Source organism: Perissodus microlepis, chromosome 5 (assembly GCF_051167445.1).
Source record: "Perissodus microlepis isolate ML-2025 ecotype Zambia chromosome 5, ASM5116744v1, whole genome shotgun sequence".
Taxonomy (NCBI): Eukaryota; Metazoa; Chordata; class Actinopteri; order Cichliformes; family Cichlidae; genus Perissodus; species Perissodus microlepis.
This window is the reverse complement of record NC_140465.1, coordinates 27,485,242-27,510,169: the sequence shown is the minus strand read 5'-3', so window position 1 is coordinate 27,510,169 and position 24,928 is coordinate 27,485,242. Positions and strand designations below refer to the sequence as shown.

Genomic DNA, 24,928 nt, shown 5'->3' with positions numbered 1-24,928 from the left:
ATGAGTCCCTTTTATGTAGTTTGCATGCTCTACCACAGTCCAAACACATACTTTTTATCTTAACTGTAGATTCTAGATCAGCCATAGGTGTGGACATGAGAGTAAGGAGTTCTCTCTTTTGGCTGGACCTGATAGACTGGCAACATGTCAAGGGTCACCCTGCTCTCACCCTATGGCTGCTGAGGTAGATCCAGATCAAAGCAGCCGAGAAACTGAAGTAATTCCCCCAGGTAACTGTTTTGGCAGATGATGATGATTTCTTTAAACATTTACAACAAAAACATGAAAGAAAAAATTATGAAGAAAATTCTAATTCCAGCTACTTGAGGTAATTCGGCTGTCTTGCAAGGATGCTTCCTGTGCGTCTCCTGCATGAGTTGCTTCGGGCATATTCCACCAGAAGGAAGCCCCAGGCCTCGAGTTTGACACGTATACAAAAGGAACATTGTCACTTTAGGGGTCAAGCAGGTATTTCTTTTAATTTCCATAGTGCACGCCCATATATATGAGGAGGATAGAAAGATCTAGATAAGTTCGTTATATTTTCTTGAGAACATCAAGACCGTCAACATCAAGATCTCCCAGTTTTTCTCATTTCATTTTGATATGCATTTGCAAAGATACGACACAAAAGATCCTACCTCACAATAGTAAAGCTCGTAAATTCTTCCAAAAATTCCTGGATCTGTTCCAAAGACAGTTCCTCTGACGCTGGGCCTCTAAAAACCTCACCGTTCATTACGTATTTCTTCAGATCTGTCCCTAACTTATTGAGTAATTCTGCAAACATGCATTATGGAGACAATAAATATTAAAGCACTCCTTTGACATTTATCATCTTGTTCTTACATCACTGTTTAAAACTCAAGGCGCTCTGTGCATCACCAGTCTTTTCCATGGAAGACAGAAAGGTACAGAAGCAGGCAGGTGAATCCATCACTTTGATGTTCACAGTAAAAAAAACACAAGTACAAACCTGATTCCAGGCTGGAGTATGAAATTTATTCGCAATGGCAGGTGAAGGAGAGATTGTCAGGTGACTTTGTTTACCATCTTAAGAGAACACAGTGTTGTGCACACTGATGAGATACCTGAGCTTGGCAGTCTGACCAACATAACCAATGCACACATTGACAACACGCTGGTCTCTGTACAAAACAATAGAAAACAAACGGGTTTAAGGCAAACCTTTACTGGTAACAATGAGAGATGTGACCTCACATCAGGAACTATATATGTGTTGATGCTGAATCTCTCAGAGTCTCTAGTTACAGTACAAAACTATACAGCAGAATACTACACATGCGTATTAGCTCATTTCTCATCATCTCCTACATCAACGAACAGACACCAACTGCAGAATTTAGAAGGATAAAAATGAATATTACTAATAAAATAAATGTGACATTGAGTCAGTACTGTTCTTTATTGCACAACGTGCAGAATTTACAACTACAAAATCTGTCAAAAACAAATCAACAAAGAATGGACTCATCAGTGTTCTTCAAGACGCACTTCATCCAAACCGCAAAACCACCTCAGAATTTTCTGAGATTTTAATTTTTCTTTATGCCTTCAAAGCAAAACAGAAATATTAGAGAAATTAAGGTTTTCTCTGTTTATCAACTTAGTTTTACTTTGCCCCAAAACTGAAGCTAGATTCTGATATTGTTAAAATGATTTTATTCTTTACAATTATGAATAAACTTAAACTTAAAATTTTTTGTTTTTACCATATTTAAAATTTTACTTTACCATTGAAAAATACATTGGCATTTCATTATGAAGTGATTAAATCCAGAAATATCTTAAAGCAGTTTACCTACTCATAGCTATTTTACCTATTTTCTACCATACCAAACTATTTTTATTGCCCAGCATTTTTTAGAAAACATCCACTGAATATAATTTTATTCTCAAAGTATTGCAAATTTTCTTCTTTCAGCACCTTTATAGTCGATTCTTTCCTCTGCCAGCAGCTTTTCAGTATTTATTGTAGTTTTAGTCTCAGTATATTAAAGCTTTTCTTCTACATTAATTTCCCATTTAGTCTAATTATAATATTCACATTTTCTGTCAAAAAGGGAATAACAACTTAAAATATACATTATATGAGCTGTCAAGACTTTAAATGTGTTACAACTTTCCCATTTTCCATCACATTATACACAAAACATTTAAGCACTCTACCCTCACTCCAATGTTTTTCTTTTAACCTTTATTTTCATTAAACCTCTTTACTCAAAATGACTTTATTTGCATGATATAAAAACACAATACACTGAGCCATAATATTTCATCTTAAGGCATTAGAGGACAATGGTTTGTGTGATTTTGGGTGAAGTGGTCCTTTAACACTTGTGTGTAGAAGGCTTTGTTTACATGAATCAATGGCCATCAGTCTCTTTTCATCCAGATAACACCACCACCGCTGCCCTGCACAAGAACTCATCCAGCTGAGACAATGACGCAGCTCGGAGAACAATGTACACTGAGAGCCTCTCAATTCAGTCAACATTTGGCATTGTGGGTCATTTCAAACACGGCGCAGAGGCAAAGCACAGTATCTGCAGATGGAAGTATTCAACAGAAAGTAAATAAAACAGGCACAAAATGTAAAAGCAAGAAGCTATCCCCTGCTGTTAAGGACAAACATGAGCTCCACGTGAATACAGGCCGTCACTACAGGTCCTCTCCAGCAGCCACAGCGATAAACACACTTGGTTTGAGGCGTAACAGCATCAGACGACGACGACGATGTGGAGGCAGAGCGACCAGCAGCCACATTTCAAATCAACACATTTTTATTAAGTTTGATCTGACTCAATCAGTCACCACCTTAAAAACCGTGACATCATCAGGTGACCTCACCTCCCGCACACTCACATGTGCACCTGTTCTGCTGAGGCAGGCGTGTGTTTTGGAGGAAACGTGATGTACTGTGCAGGCGGATGGTAACACTGAAACACACGAAGGACCATTTTTCATGTGTATGTTTCATTTTCACATTTTCTGTTATTCAAAACTGTTCTTTGACAAATACAGTGAAAGGGAAATTTAACCGACCTACTAACAAGCATAGTCTATGTCTCAAAGCCAGATAAATCATTAAAAATGAGCTAAACCGTTGCACTACTGGAACACACATGGAGTGCAGTTTTATTTTGACATGCTGCAGGGAATGCATCTAATATAGAGCACAAAATGCATGTTAATCTGCTTTTCAAAACAATACCACTCCCCCCAAATGCACCATTTCAACCTGATTTTTTTGCGAAAAGTACACAGGATAAAATGTTTCAGAAAAATTAACAAAAACAAAGAAGCAGGCGGATTATTTTTCTTATCATTGTGGAATTTGACACTTAAAAACAAAACAAATAAACAAAAAACACCAATAAATAGAGCAGAGATCAGTAACAGAATTGGATGAAATAAGTCTACTGCTTCACTCCACCTGTAGATGCTTTGATCTTTGCTCTCATCAACTGAAAAATGAGAAACTTGAGTTCATTCGTACATGAGGTCAAAAGGAGCTGACGGACCTTTCACTACAGCACACTAAATGACCTTTTGCCCTCGTCCACAGCCCCCTTTACGTTTACAATATAAATAAAAGAAAGCCTATACCCCGTAACAAAAGTACCAACTTCATGATGACTATATTAGCAAAAAGCTTAACAAAAAAACCAAAATCTCACCTGAACCTAAACCCAAAGTGCAAATTTAACCAAGAAAGTGGCAGTGAAATAATTTGCAGGCTTGTACAAAAAGGACGTTCTGATTTGCTTTAAACAGAAAAGAAAGAAAGAAAGAGGAAGTAACATTGGCATCAGGTTTCCTCCAAAACCACATTTTGCTAATGTAAAACAGCTGCACTGTTTTTGTGTAGGGGATGGAGTGTCTTTAAAAATCATACACATGAAGGAAGGTTAAATAAATGTGTCAAAATAGGATTTTTAACTTAAAAGAAAGCACAGACACTGTAACAGTTTGGTATTTACAATAGCAAAAAGGTAAAGTTACAAAAATTATAATCATGAAAAGCAAAGAGAACGATTCGGTTCCTATACATTTTCTTGCACGTGAACAGTTAAAACACGCTGTAAGTTTCTGTCGTTGAGCATACTGAGTAGCACCTGTACGCTCCTGAATATCTGCTCTTTGCAACCGTAAGTTTGTCAGAAGATTTCTTAGTACTGGAGCAGAAAATGAAACTGGTATAAATGTAATTCTGCACTGGTGAAAAACAGACAATGACAGTAATATTCCAGTATCTTAATATATATTATTTGTCCTGACATTCAGTTGGCAGAAGCACACAGTTTACACCACGTCACCCCCCCTTGCGTCTCTATGTGGAAAACAGAGGGAAGAAAAGGTGAGTGCAGCTAACAGGAAGGGTGCAGAGTCAGTAATGGCTGGCGTGTCCTCAGTGAGGAGCTGAGCCGAGGACTGAACAAGGCTTGATTTTGAAAACAAAAATGTGAAGATGGCAGGCAATCTGGTTGCAAACACTGACACAGTAACGCACCAAGTCAAACAAGGAAAGGATCTGCGGGAGAGAAAGAAACAAGGTCACTCTTTAAAAGCAGAAAAACAGGAGCTTAACACACTGCGGAAACCCACTGATGCCAAGAAAATGAAAACTAGATACTGATATACGGGCTGGCCAATTAAGACACATTTAAGATATTCCAGCATGCGCCCGTACGACCCTTTGATAAATCACGGTAGCACTTTTTATGATAGCTCAGCAGCAGTGTTGTCATAAGGAGAAAACAAGAAGATATTTCAGAACCTGCAAGTTATTAAAACTTATTTACCACATAATATGTAAATAATTAAGTAATATCTTGTATCAGCACTGGGTTTAGCTGAGTAATATTACACAGCAAATGTATGGCTATGAAGCAAAACCAACAGGTAACAGTGGTATAATACTGATACTGGTATACTGGCCATGCATACTGTGTGTTGTGACGAATGCTGGGGACATATGGCAGGACTAATTCCAGCATTATAACACAGTAATAGTCTCCTAATATGTTAAAAGACCAATCAATACTTTGTCATCATTATGAATTAATACCACTTTAAAGCCAGCATACAAGAACATTAAATGGACAAATGTTTCCATTTTATTCTAAAAGATTTTAAAGACGATACTGATTACTAACTGGTTTTCTCAAAATCATGCATGTTTCCACATTATCCCCCCAGTTTCTGACACCTTATTACAAAAAAAAATCAAAAAAAAAAAAAAATCACATAAACTTCAGTGTAACATTGCTCAGCTAAAACCACTGTTGATACAAGACGATTAGTTGGCTTTTACTCAAGCATTTAATTGGTAATAACTTCTTGTTTTCACCTTATTAGCCCACTATTACCACATTATTATTATTATTTTTTACAGAGCTGCAATAACAAATGCAACCAAAATTATAAATATATTAAAAATATCTGCTTGGGTCCACTGGATACAAATCTGTTTCTACTCGACAAAAGGACAAAATTGGTTTATTTTAAACTGTAAATTTAGATATATTTAATTTTACGGACTTACGTTTTGTTTCTAGGGATGATTTGTATTTGAAGTATGCCAGCAATTCATTAAGTGATGTGGTTTGTCCTTGTTAACAAGCATAAATGTTTGGGCTAATTTAGAAATAACATCATTGTTCATTTATAACAGTCTTGACACTGGCCTGGTGGTGCAGACTGAAGCAGGGTTTTTGCACTGAACACCAATTTCACTTATTGCTTCGTACCTTCGTACCGCAACAATGGGCTTCCATACAGCACAGACACCATCAGTGTAGGGCTGCCACAAACGATTATTTTGATAGTCGACTAGTCACCGATTATTTTTGCGATTAGTCGACTAATCAGATCATCATCCATTGGACGTAAAACATACAGCTTATTGCACCAGCAGCATCTGCTCTTATATAACTATCATTAGCTTACAGCTTTAAGTGTTTAAGGTGCTAACTAAAAATAAAGACAAGATGATAGTTTATTAAATTTTAATGACATTTGCAGATTGTTTCGGTGAAGTTTAATAAACTCCTTGCTATCTAAAATATAACAGGACACTGGAGTAAATTCTCCAGCATCTCACACTTCTGATAATCAGCTGTCTGCTTGACTTTATTCAGCTGTGTAAAAACTATAACTTTGATCTCAGCCAAACCGATTTACTCAGGAACAAATAAAATACTAAAAAAAGCCAAACAATAACATTTTTAAGTTATCTAAGTGACTCATATATGTTTAACCTGAGTAGCAAAAGAGGGAGGTGGGTTTGAAGCCGGGAGTCCGGTGTTCTCACGGCTCTAATGAGCCTTGAACCCCGGCTAGCTATCGAGCTAGTGGGTAACAGACGTCTCCGAAAACGTGGGAGCGCTTTTGAAAATATGTGGTGTCTTGATAAACTGAGCAGATATTTGAGGTTTACACAGCTACATTCTCGCCTGAAAATATGTTAAACGTTTATTTTGTGACCCAGAAAGAATAATAAGAGTAATATTAAAACTAACTAGCTGCCGCCATTGTTGGAAACTGAGCTGGGCCGCGCTATGAATTCTGGGACAGCTTCTTCTTCTTCTTCGGGGTTTAACGGCAGCTGGCATCCTTGTACATGCAGTGCTGCCATCTTCTGTTTCAGTCCGTTATTACACTCTTAAATCCTACTACTTATTCCTGCGTCTTTTGGGATCTTACAAAGCTTCAAACGATGCGTCGACTATTAAATCAGTTGTCGATGATTTTGATAGTCGACTTAATCGTGACTAGTCGACTAATCGTGGCAGCCCTACATCAGTGAGAAGGTGTAACGATTATGGATTAAACAGCAACAATAACTGACTGAAGGTGACACTGTGACTATCAGAGTAGGAAAAACACAAAGATATAAACACTGAATTCTAGACCTGCCAAAGCCTGGACATGACCCAGCTAAATGGAACACATCCATCACTCATATTATTAGTTACCTCTGTGATTTTCCAGCTTTTCAAAGTATAAATGTCATGACCACATTTATCCAAACTTGGCATCGTGCGTACTTACCAGTGCAATCCAGAGCACCAGGTACTCATCAATAAAACTATTGAAATACTGATCCAGGAACAGTAGTCCTGGTCCCAGGAAGGCTAAATCGTGGAGATGCATCTCACTTTTTGTCATATGTGCTACCTGTACACAAAGATCACACACAAACAACACACACACACACACACACACACACACAGAGTTTCAATTAAACAGTCATCTCTGCAAGGCACTCGAGTTGTTTGAAGTTTCAGTTTTCTACATAAATTGCATCAAACGTCCTCTGCTACAGTTTGATGTGGTGGCCCGCCTAATAAATCTTGCATGCAGCTTAAATTATTGGGGAGTTTTCCCACCCCATCTCTGTCCTAATTTTATAAAGTTTAGTCTGTGAACATCTTCAGAGATGCCTCTCATCCAGCATCTCTCCAATTTGAGCAGGAAAGGAAGACAGTTTTAAACATGAGCAGTTCAGAAGTCTCTTCCTGGGGATGTTTAGACTATTGATCCCCCCCCCCCCCAAAGATTTATTTATTTTTTTTACAATAACAGGTTTTAGAATAATTATTTGTGGCATTTGTGAATCTTAATGCTATTTTGAAACCTGTATTTATAACTTTTTGTTATGATGAGCACTAACAAACATGTTTTTTAATGCCAGCAGAAACTCAAGGTCCAGTAGAAAACCTGGGTGAGAACGAGGAGACAACATGCAAAGTTCACTCCAAAGCCCCCTGCCTGGATCTGAGTCCCTTTTGCTGCTGTTGGCAACAATGTCAGCAACCAAGCAACTATGCTGTTAAATGTTTTTGCACTGAGCTACATCAAACGCTACCTTGTCTGCTCCAATAGCTCAGCTTTAAAATGACCTGCAACTAAATCAAAGCAATAAATTAAACTGAGAGTCAAATGTTGAGTTTTAATGTTAAGTTTCAACCGTGTGTCATGATTGTTGATGGAAAGCGGCTGAAAAGCCAACAGTGTAAATTAGAGAAACAAACAATCCTGTTTTTATCCTCCTGCAGTGTCTGCAGTGTTTTGGATGCTGTACCAAAAACCTGGAAGCAGTTTTACTGGTTGGCAGTCTTTGTCCTTACGTACGGCTATGAGCTGTGGGTAGTGACGGAAAGAATTACACACTAACACAAGTGGTGGAAATTTACTTCCTCATTGTCTGGGCCCTCAGAGATAAAGGAGTTTGGTTATTTGGGAAAGGCTCAGAGTAGAGCCACTAATCCTCAACACCAAAAGGAGTTAGGTGTGGTGTTTCGACATGTTGAACAGAGAAGAGACGCCAGGGCAGAGCCAGGATAGCCTGGAGAGATCATGTCTCTCAGCTGGCTTAGGAAAAATAGCTATGTTTGTCAGCATCTATGCTTTTTCAGGAATCCTTTCCCAATAATTATTATTTCATTGATAAGCTGAAGTAAAGCTGAAACGATTAAATATGCACATTAGCTACCGCATGCATGAGGTTTACAAAGTGAAAAATATAAGCTTTTTTTGGTTTGTTGATGGAACTATTCAAACAGTTTTATCCTACTTTCAGTCTTTATGCTAAGCTAGGCTAATCACACCTTTGATGCTCACAAGTAAAACTTGCAAAATGTTAAAACCTCTCTTGAACACTGAGCATCGTTCATCCTCTCCAGACTATCTTTATGCAGGATATCAGGAATAACAACTGTGAAAAACACAAAGCGCAACCATAATTCAGTAAATATAAACTAATGATGATTATAAAGAGAGAAAAAAGTATGTTTGACTTACAACTAATTTATTGGTGATTTTGGCCGAGACAAAGCCAAATGCCAGGATATAAAGACATGGATGATTTTCAAAGAGCTGGACAGCAGACTTTTTGTATATCATCATCGCCAAAATTATGACTGAACCAATATGTAAGACTGGAGAGAGGACACTGGTTCCCTGCAAGACAAGGAAGGAGAAAAAGACAATTAATATCAGTGGAAACCGACAGAGGAGCTGCTCAGGTACAAAAAAACTGTAACACAAACTAAAGCTAGCCTAACAATGCTTTTATTCTGAACGGAAATGAAACTTTATTCTGCTCTGACCTGCACCAGAAGAACAGCTGAAAGGCTTCTAATACATTACACATATACACTTGGCTGATCATACAGAAAATGTAAACCATTGCTTATCCCTCATATCACTATTGCCAAAATGCTGACCAAAGCACTGCACCACAAAACCGGTGGGCCACAAGTTTGAGCCACTTTTGTCAGTAGGGCTGCCTCATAGGAAAATCCGATTTGGACAAACTGTCCTGTAATTAAAAGGTAAGAAAATATTGTTATATCTTACCATGGGCACCAACAAAGTATTGTGTACCGTTTGTCTGTTATTTGTAATGTTGTTTTGCTAAAATCTCATGTTTACATTACATATTTTTCTACAGATATCCATTAGCATAGGTTTCAGCTGTACATACTCTGCTACATAAGACACAGCCTGCAGATCAAGTTCCCCCCGTGTGTAAATTACCCCATCATCTGCTATGTAAAAATAGGCTGTCAAGCTGGTCAAAACACTGGGCAGTTCTCATAAGGCACCAGGGCAGAGCTGTGCAGCGCATCAGTCAAAAAGAGGCATTACAAACCAGGACAGGACACTGAGGGCTTACTGCTATTGTGGATCCGTTTTTGCCCACACCTCCTGTGAAAATAACTCTGAAATAATTGGTGCAGGAGAAGATGGCTCCTAACAAAGTGCAGATGGCAGGAATCATTTTCATCTGGATATTTAGGATCGGAATCTGGAATTCGAGACATTGACATGGAAATCTTAGATGTTTTTATGCAACACAAAGTCATCAAAACAAATCCTGATCAGACAGAAAATTTGCATTTTTGTACTTTGAGAGCACTTCACTACACCACCCTCATTTAAACAATCATGACTAATGTTAGAGACTACTAAAAGGCACTTACTTATAACAATTACAGTAAAACAGTTCAAACATGACTGTTAGAGCAGCATTACTGTAAAATGATCAAGTTAAACGTCATGACATTACAGTCTCACTGTCATTGGTTCCAATTTCTTCAGATTAAGATCAATCAGAATTACCAGTGACTGCCAAAAAGCAGATCCTCCCACGGCGGCCAGCAAATACACGATTATAATGAAGATTTGCACCTCAGTCACATCAATGCTGAGTGGGAGGAGAAAGCAGAGAGTTTACGGTGAGGATTAGTGACGTATAACAGCACACAGTCATCCTGCAGCATTCCTCCACAACACGCTGCCGGACACGGAGCCCGTTCTTCTGCTCGACACGTTTGATTTGGAGGTTAAAAGGTGCGATCAGTAATATTTCACTGGCTCGGTCAACAAAAGGACGAGTTTTGTCAGCAGAGTGAGTCACTCCCCTGATCTCTTTGACTTGAGCAAGTTTACTGCAGGGCAAACTGTGACATGGGTCTAGTAAACGTCACTAGGACATCAGGTTTGATGCATGTAGACAATACCCGAGCAAGGCTGCAGTTCCTCTACTGCTCGTTTCCACCTTATCTGCTTCTTGCTGTGATCATGGTGACAGCTGAAGTTTGTCTTATATTTTGATTATGAAAACCATCTGATAACATGTTTTCATTTATTATTGGCTCCAAAGCTGACAGTCTGTCTTGGAATATACTGCACTGTGTGAAAGTCTGAAGCCACCGCTCATTCGTTCATGCTTTGCTTTCAAGAAGCCAGATTTAATTTTTTTGTAAGCGATGTTGAGCAGTAATTCTACAAGTTTTCTGAGGGTCTTTCAAAGTTTTTCCTCTTGACATTGGCTGCTTTTTCCACTCATTTTCAGTCAAGTCCTTCAACCTGACCATTTCCAGGACTTTCTTTTATTTGTTTTTTTTAAGCTACTAAAGACTGACCTATGAATCATTACAGGATAAAGGCACCCAACTCAAGAGCTAAACCAATGTTTTGTCTACACATAACAGAGACTTTGTGACTAGCAGCCTGTTGCAAAAAGCATGTTATGTTTATACCCAAAGAGCTGTAAGCTGAATAAATTGGCATCTGTCAGCTTGGTGTGCAGTGTGTCTTTAAAGATTTTGAGGAAACTAAACTGGAGTACAAAAGACGACGTGGGAGGACTAAAAAAAACAACAACAACAAAAAAAAAAAAAAACCTGTGTAGAGCAGACAGACAGGATCTGAAAGTCATATTCTTAAGAGGCGAAAAAACCCTATTAAAGAGAGATGCATCTGGCCCCTTCAGTTAATACACTGTTATACTGCTTCATCAAAAATAGTCTCAGTGGAAAGGTGGCTGTCAAGCCATTCTCAGACTGACATATGCCTAATTACACAAGTCATTGGCTGAAAATCAGTGGGAACGGGTCTCAGAGTGATAAGTCCAAGTTTTAAAGTTTTGGTTCACTGCCCATATCTTACGGTTGACATGAAGAGAGAGGTACAACAGAGAGCGTGTACAGCCACTCTGTAAAACCAGGTGGAGGCTCTGTCATGGCCTCTAATCAAAATATTTAGTTTATAAAAATGTAAACGCATAAAGTCCTTCTTAACAAAAGTTTGAAACTAAAATCTTATAAATGTTATATTTGACAGATGAAAGCTAGCTGCCCAATTGCTTCAGCTGATGCTACTCAGAGCCATACTTTACTGACCGCACCTTCAAGCAGAAATGACTACGAGCTGATCTGACCATGTGACTCCATGCAGGTCAGAGTTGACTGTGGAAGCGGACAACAGTGAGCCATGCAGGCAGCAGCCAGCAGCCAGAAAGTTTACCATTACGTTCCACAGGCAGGGACCCACAGTGGCTGTGAGCATCTGTAATCCTGCTAGACAGAGCTGCACCTCTGTTATATCAAATCTACACACAGAACACATCCACATTTACTGCGGGTCACCTGAACACGTAAATGCTGTGATCTAATGACAAGACTAAACCTCAGGTCTAATTAACTTGCTGCACCTTTTATTAACTTTTTCAAAGCTTTGGACTGAATTCCTGAAAAACCTGTTTATGACTACCTCACAGGTTTCAGTAGGTAAAGTCAGAAGGTGTTTTAAATGACGACATTCTTTCTATACTAATAGTCCATTCTGCCTAACATGAAGATGTTGGCTTTAAAAATCAATCACATAAATCTAATATTTGTGTTCAAAGAAAAATCAGTGTTTATATTTATACAGAAAGTGTTCAATAAAAGTGAGAGCGCACATAAAGGTCAAGTAAACAACTAGAACCTTTCAGGGTTTTCAATTCTTAAGTCAGTCACCATAAAATTTTTATGTCACCCTCATTTGTAATGAAAATCAGAGATTATTGGTTGACAAACTGAGCAATTTACTACTAATAATAAAAAACTCAGACTAGCTGACTAGTTTAACAGCCAGAAAAACATCTGAAACCTAACAGATTGAATTAAACAGACTCTACAGCTGTTGTGTGTGTTTAAGTACCATTTGAGACTTAATAACATCCTTTGATAATGAAATCCGATGAATTGTGCGGCCATTTGAGTCATGCGTAATATTACGCATATAAAATGCCAGAATACACAAAGTGGGGCTAATGTTAGCAGTCTTTGTTGCTTTCAGTTTAAAATTTTGCATAACTGTGTAAAATTGGCCTGGCTTCATGGCAAAACATGGAATAGTTACAGAAACTCAAGTAAATCGAGTTCATGGCCATGAGTTGTCCTGTCAGGAAGTATTGCCTAAACCTAGCAGAGTATTTTTTTTTTTTAATAATTAGGAACACCATTAAAACAGCACAAATGTTTTGAGGTAATCTGTCTGAACTTTGAACTACTCCAGCCTCCAGATGTGGACATTTATTAATCCTTTAAATCCTACATAGAGCAATTCTATGTAGATAGACATGACAGAAGAAATGAGACTGACAAAAAATGTAAAATGAAAAAAACCAGAAAAGGAACATTTGCACCCAGAAGTAAGAATCGATAGACTAAAAATGTATTTCATGAACAGCAGTGAGGCTGTGATTGCATATTGCAAAGTGGTTGCATATTTAAACCCCACCATAAATAAACAGTACTTAGCCTCCCTGTAGTGTTACCTCTTAGCCTCCCTGTAGATAAACCGATGGTATCAATTTCAAAATCCTTCATCACCTTGTTCTCAAGTTATCGTACTCGCAGGATTTTCAGAAAACTTGACCTTAAGGTCGAGGTCACTGAAATTTGAACTCATCCAAGATTTTTAGTAGGTGCACCTACGATATCAATTTGAAGCTCCAGCATTGCCTTGCTCTCGAGTTATCACATTCACAAATTTAGGTGTCCACGCCACCCACCCGCACGATGGGTGGACAACAATACCCCATCAGCCTTTTACGGCTGAGGCGTACAAATAAAATGTTAGTTTACTGAGACACAACCCACGCACAACTGCTCACTTTGGAGATCAGAAGAAATCTGTCTTTGTCTTACTTTCCACCACAGATAGAGACAAAGGTCTTCAAAGCAACAGGTACTAATGGTGTGCGGTGATGAGATATTAATAAATTCTTTAACAAACTCAGCACAGTGAAGCATCAGTAAGAACTGCTGTGAAATCAGAAATGAAACAGGCTGGTCTTAAGACGACTACGTGTGTTGACAGATAAGAAAAATGGCTGCAAACTGTTCTCTTAAAGAAGAAAAGGAAAATAAGCAGTTTTTATTGACTCACATCCCAAAGCGCAGCGTTCCTGACACATATGTTTGCCAGTGTGCACAGTAGAACATAAACATCCCGGCGAAGCAGCAGAAGAACATCCAGTCTGGGTTGGTGCCCAGCTGCGCTGCTATACTGGTTCCCAACACCACAAACACTGCAGAGAAAAAACACACAGATTGTTCACTGAGCTTCAGATTTTCTGAAACACAGAATCAAACAGGATGTAAACTGACCGGTGGAGAGGGAGTCACAGCCGTGGTCAAACAGCTCACCCAGCGGAGAGCTGCTGTTAGTGCGTCTGGCCTGCTTCCCGTCGATGGCGTCCAACGACTGGTAGATAAACAGACCCACCGCACACAACAGGTATGCCCAGAGAGGAGCCTGGAGCAAAAAACACAAAAAAAAAAAAAAAAATCACATGAAGAAGAGGTCACTCTATGGTGATGCTCACGAACAGGTGCAGTCCAAGGCAAATTTTACATGCCGTGGCTGGTGGAGGATTGGGCAGCATGAACATGATGGTTTCTTTCACCTCATTAACATACATAAACACAGAGACTGCAATTGTTAGGGTTGTGCTAACACCTTTCATAATGAGTACTGTGGTGCTGGTGAAAGAGGAACTGGGTGGGGAGTTTAGTTCCTACTATGAAGTAAAGGCTTCAGTGTGAGGCCTTGTTCACATACAATGATGAATGAATGATGTAGATTAATTAAGTGAGCGGAAATGAACGGAGATCATCTGAACAGTCATTAAAATTTTTTTGCCTTTAGGCTTGTAGTTGTAGTAACTCATCCAATTCAGTCTATTATTACATGTGTGTAAAATGCCTCACTTGTCGCTCTCATTCAAGCCTTTACAGACAAACACACTCAAATCAGAATCAGAATAATTTATTAAACCTTAAGGAAACTGGAGAAACAAAAGCACCTGTGCAGTTTCTAATGTAACAGCAGACAAAAATACTCTCACTTTTCCCCTCTCATTGTGAGATTTGATATTTCAATGTAGCTGAAACGCCCACAGATGACAGAAGCAGCAGCAACATGTCAGTGCTGGCTGCAAGAACGTCAGTTGCCTTTTTACTCCCCTCTGTCACCCAAACAAATATCACCAGATTAAAAAAAACCAATATATATGGTAGCTGAAGTAATTATAGAAGCTCTCATATATTTGAGTCCTAAGAGCTCACATATGAAAGTCAATAGTTTTTGTTGGAGGTTGAAGGTAGTTCCAAAGGAAAGTCACTGGTATTCAGGTATGTGGACTCTCCAGACCAACCAGGATGTTTTCAGTGGAAATTAAATACAGTTACAGTCCGATGGGTTAGCATTACAAAGACTAAAAGATCATTACAAAGCTGTCTACATGGATATAAGCCAGAGCAAGTGACATGTCTTTATGATTTGATTCATTCATGCGGACCCTTTGTCAACAAATTAAGTCAGCTCAAAGTGACTTTATTCAAAACATGCATTTAATACTTATTACCCTGTTTAATAAGATTGATATTGATAACCATTTATAACCTCCACAAAAAAAATGAAATCGTGACCAAGCAGCAACCTCAGCATCTGAACAACGAAGTTAACACCAAGAACAAAAAAGACTGCAGTCCCTCTAATGGCCACTTGAGGCTGACCCTCAAACTTCATCAACCCCATAGATTCCCATGTTAAAATGTCCAACTTTATAGAATTAATAAGCACATTTATATTATTTTTCTGTTGTTTTTTTGAAAGTTCTCTCCATCCTGTGTTCAATTAACATCATTTCTGTCTCCAAAAAAGCAACACTGAGGCTTAAATGTGCAGAAACACACGGACAATGTTTTTCTTTTATATACTAATCTAAAAGCATCTTTACCAACACTGCTTTCAATCATGAGTTAACTGATGATTTTCTTATAACACTTTTCTTTCTCCGAGCTCTTCTGATGTTTCACATTAAAAGCCTTCCAGCAGAAGAGCTCGGAGACCTAATCTTACCACTTTGATATCTGGTTATGTTTTAATATAAAACACTGACAGAAAATAACAACAGTAGCGCTGTAGCTATGGACCTCATCCTCTTTAAGATTATCGGCTAACCTGCTCAGTAGCAGTTGGGCAGTAGTAGACGAGCACGAGGGTGGTGAAGACGTTGGTGGCCAGGCCAATGATGGTGATGAGATTGGGTGCAATCCAGGAAGGGACACGTCCTACCAGCCATTCCCAGTAGCGCTGCATTAGAGGCTCCAGCAGGGAGCGTCCAGCACTGCTGTACCTGCAGGGATGGGCAACAGGTGGCGGCAGTTGAGACACAGAGGAGCGACAGATATGAATGTTTACCGACTTTTACGAGGGCTTGACAATTATTAACTGTGTTTAAATATATCTCGCCAAGCTGTAGAAACAGAGTTACAGCTAGAGTTTCTTGAGTTTGTGAGCTGCAATGAAGAGTTATCATCAAAGTACTCAATGAAGGTTAATGCTCCAATCAGCACGAGAACAAAACACAAAAATCTCATCCAGACAAATGGGACGCTACATTAAATGGCTTATGGTTGATCTAAAACATTTTGCTTTAGTACATAGGTGTTTCGTCAAATACATGAATATTTGTTATAATTTTACATTAGTCTCGGACGGTTAAAAGATGGTAGATTTGTTCCTCTCAAAGGTTCACAAACTTTTTCTTGCAAAGATTTATGTTTTAATTACTTAAAATGTCTTGTGATCTTCATCTCACTCACAGTTACAGACACAAAACAGAGGATACAAAAATATTTATGAACTGAAACAGTTTTCCAGTGAGGACTTGTCCGTAAGTCCTCCTCGTGCTTGTTTAAGTCTCATTAGCAGCTTGTGGGAATACTTCAAGTTTGGTTCTGCTAAAGGAGGTTCTGTGAGTTATAAACTGAAGGGTTCACCTACTTTTCTCAGCGTGTGCTCTAAATTATAACTAAATACATTCTAAAAAGACTTAAAGGTACAATTTCATTTCTATAGTACCTTTCAGACAAACATAACAAAACCCCTTCATAGGTAAATACCATAGACATCAAATAGCATCATTAAAAACTTTAAACCAATAACTATAAGTCCTCTGAATTCAGAGGTGGCTGGCGGCCAGTCCTTTAAATGTTAAAATGTTTAAGATGTTTTCAGATTTAATAATAGAAACATTAGTCAAAGGAGCTTACAAAGAAAAGCGTCTGGACTTCTTTAAGTTGCTTGAAGACGTTTCACCTCTCATCCGAGAAGCTTCTTCAGTTCTGAACTGAAGAAGCAACTTAAAGAAGTCCAGACGCTTTTCTTTGTAAGCTCCTTTGACTACGATGACCTGGATGACTGAGAACCTTCACAGACAATAGAAACATTACCTTAAACTCCATTTGGATGGATTTTTAATGTTCTTAATCACGTCACTGCAAGAAATTCCAGCACCGTTTCACCTCCTACACATTTTAGATAACACACTGTGGCTGCTTCTTTAAGACTGCTATTATATGTGTAAATCCAGTTAACAGTATCATTAGCCAATTTATCTTAACAGCCTAATTTAACATCTTAAAAATAAATAAAATCCCAGCTGCTTAGGCCCAAGAGGGGATCAATTTCACCCCATCGGGCTTGTAACACCCTGATGGAAACACTAAAGATGATAATGAAGATGTCGGTTTTGCTAGCTCATTAGTCTCAGACAAGACTAATGGCTTCAAAATAACAGTTCACCAGAACTCTGTGGTTAAACGCAAACAATGTTGTTAACTTATTTGGATTAAGTTCTTAAATTCAAACAAGTACTTTTGTTGAACTTTTTTTTTAAATTTTGAAATGACTTCCTGTTTAACTGGGAAGACTATGTTTTCACTTCTGATGCATTATTTGACCTTAAATTAAACTGAGAGTGATAATAAGGTTTTTGACTCAACTCGAGGTGTGACTCAACCCGACCGGTGAGTCTGAGAGGGAAACACGAAGAAGGGAAGGGAAAAAAAACTCAGCACAAGCTGCTACAGGCCTGATCTGTTAACAGTAACATAGCTCGTCAATCCTGACATACCAGCAGTTTTTTTTCCTAAACCAATCATAATAACTACGTACATCTGTTATCCATTAATGTAACACTATTTTCGAATTACATATTTCAATAATAGAGAGCGCTAGCACAAATCTTGACAAATATAAGCTTAAGTCACAAATTTTCCTGGAGAAATTGGGTTTAATTTAGGAGGTATTGTGTCTGAGTGGCTGTGGGAATCATTTCATTTTTTTTTTTTCACGTTGAAACAAGTCTGTGAGAACACTTGGTGCAGGCAAGTCGTGTTTCATGCTGTGGAGACCACAAACACAGACCTGAAGCTAAAGTCTCTACAGAAAATTATTACAATTTGAGTCACTATGCTAGCTATAAATATGAACTGGAAACTGATATTGTAGACAAGGGCTGAGGACTCAGCTCCATTCTCTTCAGACTGTTAAAAGGCAACCTATTATAGGGCCAAAAATGATACTGTCTGAGATAAATGAGACGATTATTTAACACAATTATTCCTGGACTTTGGAAAAATGACAGTCTTATTACGGTTTGAAAAAGAAGAAATTTAGATTTCCTTGAACTTTCATTTTATTTTAATCAAATAAACCCATTATAAAAATGTGAAATTAAAAAACGCTGCCACACTTTTTTAATATTTGGTGTAGAGGAGCATCTCGTGACTCAGTGTCAGCCCTCTTCTGACTGGATGCCCCTCACAAAAAGATTTGAACACTGCACCTGTGCGCATGAGATGATCATATTATGACTACACCCTCTCTTTGAAATCATACACAGCCAAGAGTAGAACAAAAAACTGAGCATGTGCTTTTAGCTCACAGGGATTACTGTAGAAACGCTCACCTCCTTATTTGAAATCTTATACAAGCATCCAGTAATGCAACAGTACACATTTGACATAAAATAGATTTCCCACATTTCACTGTCTTTTCACTCCACTTACTAACACTTTGTTTTCCTGAGTTCAGCGTACACAGCAGAAACCTGCATTACCTGTGCTCCTCCAGTCTCTTGAGTTGGTGTCGAGACAGGGGGGGTGAGGGCAACTCAATCAGCCTGCGCAGGACTCCAGGGGACAGCCAGCAGGTTGCCTCCATGCCCATGCCGTGCCCGGGGTCTTTGTCCCGGCTAAGGCCTCGGCGAGTACGCAGACCCCCCCCTTGCTGCTGCCCTGTGGCGCTCATGAAGCCCTGCTTCCTGCTGGTCTGGTCCCTGATGGCTCTACCTCTGCCACTGCCACTGCCCTGCCCGAGGGGCTAAAGATCCACAGTGAGGCCGGATGATGCCTAAGAAGAAAAACCCAACATCATAAAACTGCCCTGTGGAAATATCTCAGCAAAAAGAAAAAAAAGAATGCAGCTCCTAAAATCCCAAAAACCAATTTCAGAGGCTACAACTAAAAATTATTATTATTTCATAATTATTTTATAATTATTCTTCTAGGCTACTTGTTATACATCAATGTTAAATCTGGTGCTTAAGAACTTTCTCTAACAAATCCTTCAATTGGAAAAGCTAAAACTTGAAAACAGCTAAAATTTAAAAAATAACATACTTTTTTTTTTTTAACTAAAATTAAAAAAAACGAATTCACTTCACTAATACCAAGAGCCACATGGGAATACTGCATGACCAACTGCAACTGTTATTGATGGCATAGATTTTTTTTTCCTGCTTGAATAATTTTAGTGAACATTTACCTATTTTAGGTAAATGAAACACTTACTATGCCCTAGTTTTAGCATAAAGTCAGACAAAGGCTCCTGCAAAGTGAGCTGTCAAAAGCCTAAACAACCAACCTCCCAAATACCTCTATAGCCCTGTTGCACTATGGAAATGTGGATGCAATACTCTTGAAAGTGAAAGTGCAATGCAGATATCTGCAGCTCCTGTAACACCCACGTAGACATGCTCAAGACTGGTTAAAGAATGCAAGTCTGATGCCATGTTTAACCAGTGCTAAGGCAACAAGTAAAGTGGAAATGCATCAGTATAATAAAGGAGGGTTTGCGCGCCCCCCCATGATCCTGTCTCTATCAGATGAGTAGCACGATGACAAAAAGCTCTTTTACACTTCACCCATTTCTGTTATTCATGTTTTATAAACCTAGATTAATTACCACAAAGCCAAATAGGCTCATGTATTATTGTTTTAAAAAATACAGGGGTAAAGTTTAAAATGTGACAGCAGATGTTTGGGTTAATCAGCTGGTCAATTATATCGATGTACAATCAACATTAACTGACAGTTTCAATATGGAGAAAAGAGCCATTAGCAGATCAATAGAGACGAAACTCTGACTAAGTCTCTGTGATGCAGGCCCTGAATGCTAATGCTGATAGAACAAGTTCACAGCAAGACTGCAGGTTTTAGGCAACTGACGTGGTGGAGCAGCAGCAGCAGCACTAACATAACCAGACTGGACTTACAGGGAAGTTAACTGTACGCTGTTACATAACATGTGAAGGAAAAAGGTGCACAATTATGGATTCAACATTTTCCTAGTACATACAGACTATTTAACACTTCTGTCAGTGCTAGACAAAGAAAATTTTCCTTTTTGCAAATATTCAGGATGTTATAAAAATTAACTAAGAACAGCAGAGATGCCTCAACAGCCTGTCAGGCATCTGTGCGCCCACTGAATTTAAACTGCCTGCGAGTTGTTGGTTTAGCGAAAAAACACACTTTTAAATGTGGCTTTGTTTAGACTCCTTAAGGTTTATATTTTTTGCTGTACAGTACAAGCAGTGCTTTTACATGGAAAAAAAACTTATATAAGCGTATATGTAATAGATGCCATAGTTGTAAGTAGGGCTGGGCTATATAATACCGTTCACGGTAATACCGGTGTCATTTTGGGCAACGATAGGAAAATGAAATATCGCGATAGAATATGAGTTAAACGCGCATGCGCAGTGCCTATGTTTACATACGCACAATGGCGTTGGCGCAGAATGAGAAGAGCGAAAGTGGATCGTTGAATGAAACAGATGAACCAGAATTGGTTTGTAAAAATGCTGCAACTTCAGTGGTGTGGAATTGGTTTAGCTTTCGTCCGTCAGATACACAACAAAGCACTATTTTTTGGTAGAGCATGCTAGCGGGCCGTGGTTATTACCGTGTTTTTTGGAAAATACGGCACACTTAAAATCAATCCTTTGATTTTTCTGAAAATCGACAGTGCCCCTTATAATCCCGTGTGCCTTATGTATGAATTCTGGTTGTGTTTACTGACCTCGAAACCATTTTATGTCGTACACGGCGCTCGAAAATCTGTCAAATGTTTTAGTACGACTTTGCTAAGCTACGAACCCGCACCACTTGATGGATTGTCGGAGCATTACGGCTATCGTAGGCAGGAGCCTCCCGGAGTGATACGTACTGTGCTTCAACATAATATTACCGTATTGTGTGTGTATAACCTCTTTTTAAGTTTTGTGGATATTATACATGGTTATGCTGAGGATATGTCGGCCAATTTCCACTGGAAATGCCTTTTGGTTAAACTGTCAGCAAGGAATTTGCACTGTTACATTTTTATATAACTTTAATGCACATAAAAAACAGCTGCTTGTTTAAGTGAAAATACATTGATGGGTTTTTTTTGCACTAATAAAGTTGTGGAGTTGTAAAGTATTTTGTCTAGTGTCAATTATATCGTCAGTTATATCTTTATCGCAAATTTTCAAATGTATATCGTGATAAATATTTTTGGTCATATCGCCCTGCTCTAGTTGTAAGTTTCCTTGTGTCTTTGCAGGAGCAGATAGATGAGCCCATAACTATGATAATCTGTCTGAGCTTTTAAAAAAAAAAAGTATAAGCCCATCCATCCATCACCACTTGTTAGGAGTTAGGTCATAGAGGCTGCAGCCTAAGCAAAGAAACCTAGACCTCAGTCTCACACAACAAGACATTGCTAGGCTTTACTGGGCCTGAACACCAAGGTGTTATCCCAGTAGGACATGCCCAGAACACCTTAGCTTCCTCCTTTCGATGTGTAAGAGTAATGGCTCTTCTTTGAGTCCCACCCAAATGACCGAACTTCTCACCCAGCCACCCTTTGGAGAAATCTCATTCCCACCACTTGTATCTATCTCATTCTTTCAGCTGGAGCTTGTTCTCAACCAGGAAAGAGTGGAGTTCCCGCTCCAGGTCAGGGATGAACTGCTGCCCCCAGTGAAGGAGTTTAAGTATCTTGGGGTCTTATACAGATATATATAGAAAATGCACACTGACAAGACATCCACATGACGACGTCATCCGGAAAATGACTCTCTGTATTGAGCTTGAAAAGACACTCCTGCAAAGAGCCACCCAGTTATAATCATAGGTGGATGTGAGTAATCAGCTTAATTATGCTCCCCATAATATTCTGAGATTAAAGGCAAGTTAAGACTCGTAACTGGGACAACAGGGCACATCTAAATTTCTGTAGTAACAGAGAAGGCCCATGTGTTGCTGATGACAGGACCCAGAGCAAAGATGAAAAAAGATTAAATCAATAACGCAATATTTATTGAGACATTACTGACACTGACAGGGGTTAATTCGCCAGCGGTTGACGCTGTCGGTCATTAACCTCGTCTACGTTTCTAAACTACTTCTTGTGACTGTCACTTGAGCTGCTGACAAAGCTCGGAGGGCACCAAACAACCTGCTTCTTGAAACCTAGCACACTTGCTGTTAGCCCAGTCCCCATCAGTTAGCGTGTGCATTAGCTGGACTATCTGCAACGTTAGCGCAGCGAACGGCTACGGAACACTCATGTCAGGGTGGCAATATAAATTTACACGCTTGCAGCAAGTTTATTGACTCTTTTTCATACTTATTTTGCTAAAGGCACCGGTGCATACTCAGCATATTGCCGAGATCAGACGGAAACTCATGGACCTCCCGTGGTGACTGCGGCTAGCCTAGCTAGCTAACCCATACTGCTGGCAGGATGCTGAACGTAATGCCGACTGACCTGAGCGATTAAAGGACGAGAGTCGCGGACAGTCGAAGGGCCAGGTGGGAGTGCTTCAAGTCGACAGACAGCACCTTTCTGTCCTCGGTTAGCTTTGTGATTTCCCCTCTATGACTTGGAGTATCAAAACAAGCGTCTGCATCTGTAAGGTGGATCACCACGACCGGTGTCACTGTGGTTTGACACAGCAGGCTAGTTATCGTTAGCCATCACAGAAATCTCGCGAAGTTTCCTTTTTATAGTGAGTACATTTTGCCCTGAACACATCTCACAGGCACACAGCCCGCTCAAACGCCCTCTAGTGTAGGGGTGTCAAGTTCGTTTAGTTCGTTGGCTACATACAGCCCAGATCTGATGTCAAGGTGGTCAGACTAACAAAACCACTGCATAAAAACACTCCACCAAAGGCTCCTATTTCCTTATAAAGAAGATTGTTTCTGCCAGGCAGATACGAGTAAAAATTTGAATTGTCATCTCTAAATTTTGAATATCGCAAAGTTTTGACTTGAGTTGGCTTTCAAGTAATTTGAGATTTGAAGATTATTTAAAAAATGGACTTGCTGACAGTGGTGAGACTTGCTTTGACAAGGACTTTGGGTCAGTGCTACAAAGAATGTATTTTAGTAACTAAGCTCTGATAGTTTAAGGTTTGAAGCTTTTTTAACATGGATTTAAAGGCTTCTCATACCCAAGCTGCAATAAATCAATCATTATCTGATAATGAAAAAAACAACAACAGTTTTTTTTTAATCCTCACAACCAAAAAAATAGCACTTAAAAACACAGAAAACCTTTTGTATTTGGCCTCAAGAGAAGTTTTGAGATTTTACCTCAAAAATAATATTATCTAGCTGTCTTTTCTTCTTTGTTTAGATAACACAGCCCTGATTTAGTTTCTCTCATCCACTTCAGATGCTGCAAACCTTGCACCCGACTTTATTACACCCAGAACTGATTGACAGCAACAAGTGGTCTTCAGGAAGTTCAAAGTGCAGCAGTTGTTATCCAAAAAGTTAGATCATAATTCTCCTGTCCGGGTGTCTTTGCAATATAAGCCAGACCTGATTTCAGAATCTTCCTCCTGACCTTCAAGGTCCTAATCGGATTATCTTTCCCCTGACATTTCCAGCCCTATTACTCAACATACACCATCACACCCTTCACGCTGGGCTCTTAACTGTCCCTGGATTCAGTAACTAAACTCCTTTGAGGATACAGCATTTGGCCACAGAGCTCTTCTCCTTTGGCACAAACCTCCAGTCCAAGGTCGCCAGGGTGGCTAAGTGCAGATTTTCAAATCCAGACTCAAACTTTTCTCCTCAGTTCTGTAGCAGTAAAAGTCCAGGCTTATCAAATGATGCCAAGTTTATTTCAGCTCATCTCCAGCTGCATATTCTTTTCATTTTTGGACTCCAGAGTAGCTTTACATGATTCAGTATTCAAAGAAATCCTACTTATACTTCTCTTATACGCCTGTGCTAAAGCACTTGTTGGAGCTGCATCAAGGCTCAGCTCAACAAGCTGCACGCCTGTCTCTCTCTTTAAAGCAAATGAGTGTCTCTCCCTTATAAAGAACAGATCTGAGCAACAGGTAACTGGAGTGTCTGTGCTGAAAGCCAGCGCTGACCACATCTGGAACATCAGCACAGTTTATCACATGAACCTTTGTCTCACAGAGATTACACAGGCTTCACTGACCCAACGTCCCAGCGCAAGTACTGCTACTCAACAGCCATCTTGAAATGCCCTTGGGTATTTATAATAGGTATTTTGAAGAATTACATAAATTTATCTTAATTTCAATGGTTATTGGAACAAAACTGCAGCTGATTAGATTTGATTAGGATGGAAGGAACATGTGACACAATTTTCTTAATTTTGCTTCTGTACACAATAACAGTGGATTTTAAATCTAACCATAAAGATGTTAGAAAGAATTACAATACAATACAATACAATACGACTTTATTTATATAGCACACTTAAAACTGAAGGTACACCAAAGTGCTTCACAACAAGGTTAAAACATAAGATATAAGATAAAAGGCTATAACAGAGTACAAAAGTACAGACAAAATAAGAAATAAAACATTAGAGCATAGTTTAGGAGATAAAATTACTGGGTATTCATAAATATAAGGTGGGGGTATTTATACAGGGGAACATTAGTAAA

At 39.0% G+C, this 24,928-nt stretch overlaps 1 protein-coding gene across 1 annotated transcript; it reads right to left on the bottom strand.

Moving 5' to 3' along the window:
• Positions 1–980: 980 nt before the first annotated feature.
• cept1b (choline/ethanolamine phosphotransferase 1b) lies at positions 981–22,977 on the bottom strand. Its single transcript, XM_084929126.1, has 10 exons — positions 22,756–22,977; positions 18,776–19,068; positions 15,832–16,006; positions 13,974–14,121; positions 13,753–13,894; positions 10,153–10,237; positions 9,707–9,838; positions 8,830–8,988; positions 7,078–7,203; positions 981–4,555 (listed from the first exon to the last, which is right to left on the bottom strand). Exons 2-10 carry the CDS (start codon positions 18,964–18,966, stop codon positions 4,433–4,435), a joined length of 1,281 nt encoding a protein of 426 aa, XP_084785252.1. The 5' UTR covers positions 18,967–19,068; positions 22,756–22,977; the 3' UTR covers positions 981–4,432.
• Positions 22,978–24,928: the final 1,951 nt, after the last annotated feature.

Coding starts and splice junctions, on each gene's coding strand:
- cept1b (XM_084929126.1), bottom strand. CDS start 18,966: ATGAGCGCCACAGGGCAGCAGCAAGGGGGGGGTCTGCGTACTCGCCGA. Junction 7,204..8,829: donor AAATCACCAATAAATTAGTT/GTAAGTCAAACA, acceptor CTTTGTGTACAG/GTAGCACATATGACAAAAAG. Junction 4,556..7,077: donor TGGTGCTCTGGATTGCACTG/GTAAGTACGCAC, acceptor TCTCTCCCGCAG/ATCCTTTCCTTGTTTGACTT.